Source organism: Penaeus monodon, chromosome 30, assembly GCF_015228065.2.
Source record: "Penaeus monodon isolate SGIC_2016 chromosome 30, NSTDA_Pmon_1, whole genome shotgun sequence".
In the NCBI taxonomy this organism is placed as follows: Eukaryota; Metazoa; Arthropoda; class Malacostraca; order Decapoda; family Penaeidae; genus Penaeus; species Penaeus monodon.
Genome location: NC_051415.1, coordinates 34,036,978 through 34,039,287, shown reverse-complemented (window position 1 = coordinate 34,039,287; position 2,310 = coordinate 34,036,978). Strand labels below are relative to the sequence as shown.

Sequence of the window (2,310 nt, the reverse complement as noted above, 5' to 3'; positions counted from 1 at the left end):
TTTCGCAGGGGCCCCAAAACTCACCAATCATAAAGCAGCTAACCGTTATGCCATTGCGATACTTCCCCAGGTTCATCTTCCTCCACCAGGGGACACTGGGGTCGTCCTTGACCTTGGCCGGCACCTCCACGTCCTTCATCATGGTGAGAGCGAAGTGACTCAAATAAGACCAGAAGAAGAACTGGGACATGGCGAAGAGATTAATAAGCTTGAAGAACCTCCTGTTCTCGTTTCTGAAGAGGAGTGTGTCCTTTTCCACGACATATCTCTGCTCGATCAGTGACCTTGTTTCCGTTGCATGTAATCTCGCCTGGGTTGTGGAGGGGGAAGTCGGCCATATTTCCTTACTTCTGAGGGTATTTTGGTTCCTTAAGCCCACTCGAAGGTTGGACAAGGTCAAGTGGCACCACCTGGCACCCGCAACTAGGCGAGACAAGGTCATTTTTCCGGTTTATAAGCGAGGTCAAAGGTCACATAGTCTCAATCTCAAAAATTTGTTTACATTTGAGAGTTGTGTAAGGAGGAGCATCGTTGTCAAATCGGAAATTATCGTACACTTGCGATTATCGTTCCTTTTCGTGCCAGATTATCTAAGTATTCGGTAGTTTGATTATTTTTTCACGATATATTGGTTTATTTTCGTTGATTTGGGAATGAGATCTATGATATTTTGGTGTTCCACGGTAAGAAAATGTACCCAGATGCTTATTTCTATGATAATCATCTGGAGAAAAAGGTACGATATTTCACGTACAGAAGGACCCTTCAGTTTTCCAGGAAATAAATTTGGTTGCAATAAAGATTATTAGTTTTGCATATAAAAAGAATTATCAATTGAGATATATTCAGTAGCAAATGTGTGATAAGCAGAGATATTTTAATATATATTTGCTTATATTTCGTTAAGGAGATTCGCTGTTGTTATCTGTTATTTGTCTGTAAAATAAATGTAACTCGGTATACATTTTCTTTGACAAGCTATTTCTTATCAATTTCAGATACAAGAAAGATGAAATTATAATCTACAATCACATAATTACAGACGTAGAGAAATAATTGAGTGTCAATCAAAAAAAAAAAAAAATCACAGGTAAAAAATATATATATACACATTTCTCCGAATAAAAAAAAAAATCAAATACTTCCAAAATAAAATCAAACAACAGGAGGTAAAAAAAAAAACATCCCCCTAAAACATATACAAAACGCATAAAATAAAGCACCATAGTAGATAAAAAAAGAATGATTGCGGTTCCCGATCTTCTTTCGTTTTTCGAGCCCGAGGCGATCATGGTAAACAAACAAGGGGAATCAAGAGCAATTGGCGACTTACACACCCATTTTTTCTCGTTTTGACAGGTATTTAATGGCCGAGGGGCTTGGAGGGCCTATGCAAGGACGAGGGGAGAGTAGGTAGGAGGAAGAGAGGGGAGGATAAAAGCCGTGCGAGGGAGAGGAGGAGAGAAAAGAGGGAAAAGGAGACGAGCCCGGTAGGATTTGGAGCAGGGTTTTTTGAGCTGGGATTTCATTAAAAGTTTCAAGGATTTGTTGTCCTCTTAGCACCGCTGGTGGGATTTATTCGTATCTCTTCTCGTTTTTGCTCCTTTCTGAGGAATCCGAATAGCAAAATATCAAATCGTCGCGCATCTTGATGGATTCGTCGAGACAGACATTCGTTTTCAATACGACTGACTTTGAGAAATTTGTTTTCGTATGTCCTTTTAAATAGAAAATTTTGTTGGTATTTTTGGGGACAACGTTGATCGTCTTGAAGCTGTGATTATATGTCTACTGAGAGAAGCAACTGCCAAAAAATTGCTTTTCCCTGAATTTGGCAGGTTATTGGTATCAGAATTGTAAAATTTATGATAAATAATAAGTAAGCATTATTAGCAAATGATCCTAAGGCAAAAGATATTACATTACTGTGCAATTACATGTAACTGTCACAACTACTGAAATGTGAGTTTATTTCTGGATTATGCCAATTAAATTTCTTGGCCATTGATGTAGGTATTGATGTAGGTTACAAGACATGATTACTTCTGTAGGTTGGGTATGATTTTGTTTAAAGTTTGCTCTCAGAGTGATTTATATCCAACCAGTTGAAAGTAAATTTTTAGAGCTTGTCTGCATAATCCTCACTAGTTGAAGAAAAGTTGAGTAAATAGCTCTTATCTGATAGTGAGTAAATGAGCATAGGCAGCAAAGTAATTATTTCTAAAACATTATCAAAGTATAGGAGAGACTTTAATTTGCATAACTCCCTTCCCAGACATGGCTTTCTGTGGTTTGGGTTTTGCTTAGATA

General features: G+C 37.8%; 2 protein-coding genes across 3 annotated transcripts in view; one reads left to right on the top strand and one right to left on the bottom strand.

Moving 5' to 3' along the window:
* LOC119592737 (transmembrane protein 223-like) overlaps window positions 1-534 on the bottom strand; it is a 4,458-nt gene extending 3,924 nt beyond the window's left edge. Inside the window, exon 1 of one of the 2 annotated variants that reach the window (XM_037941673.1) lies at window positions 25-534. In XM_037941673.1, coding sequence (XP_037797601.1) covers window positions 25-442 — 418 coding nt within the window. In that variant the 5' untranslated portion in view covers window positions 443-534. The remainder of the gene's footprint in view (window positions 1-24) is intronic. The other variant, XM_037941672.1, reaches the window with a different exon arrangement.
* A 401-nt stretch (window positions 535-935) lies between these two features.
* LOC119592738 (WD repeat-containing protein 48-like) overlaps window positions 936-2,310 on the top strand; it is a 12,399-nt gene continuing 11,024 nt past the window's right edge. The window contains exon 1 of the mRNA XM_037941674.1: window positions 936-1,359. The gene's annotated coding sequence lies outside the window, so the exon portion shown is untranslated. The remainder of the gene's footprint in view (window positions 1,360-2,310) is intronic.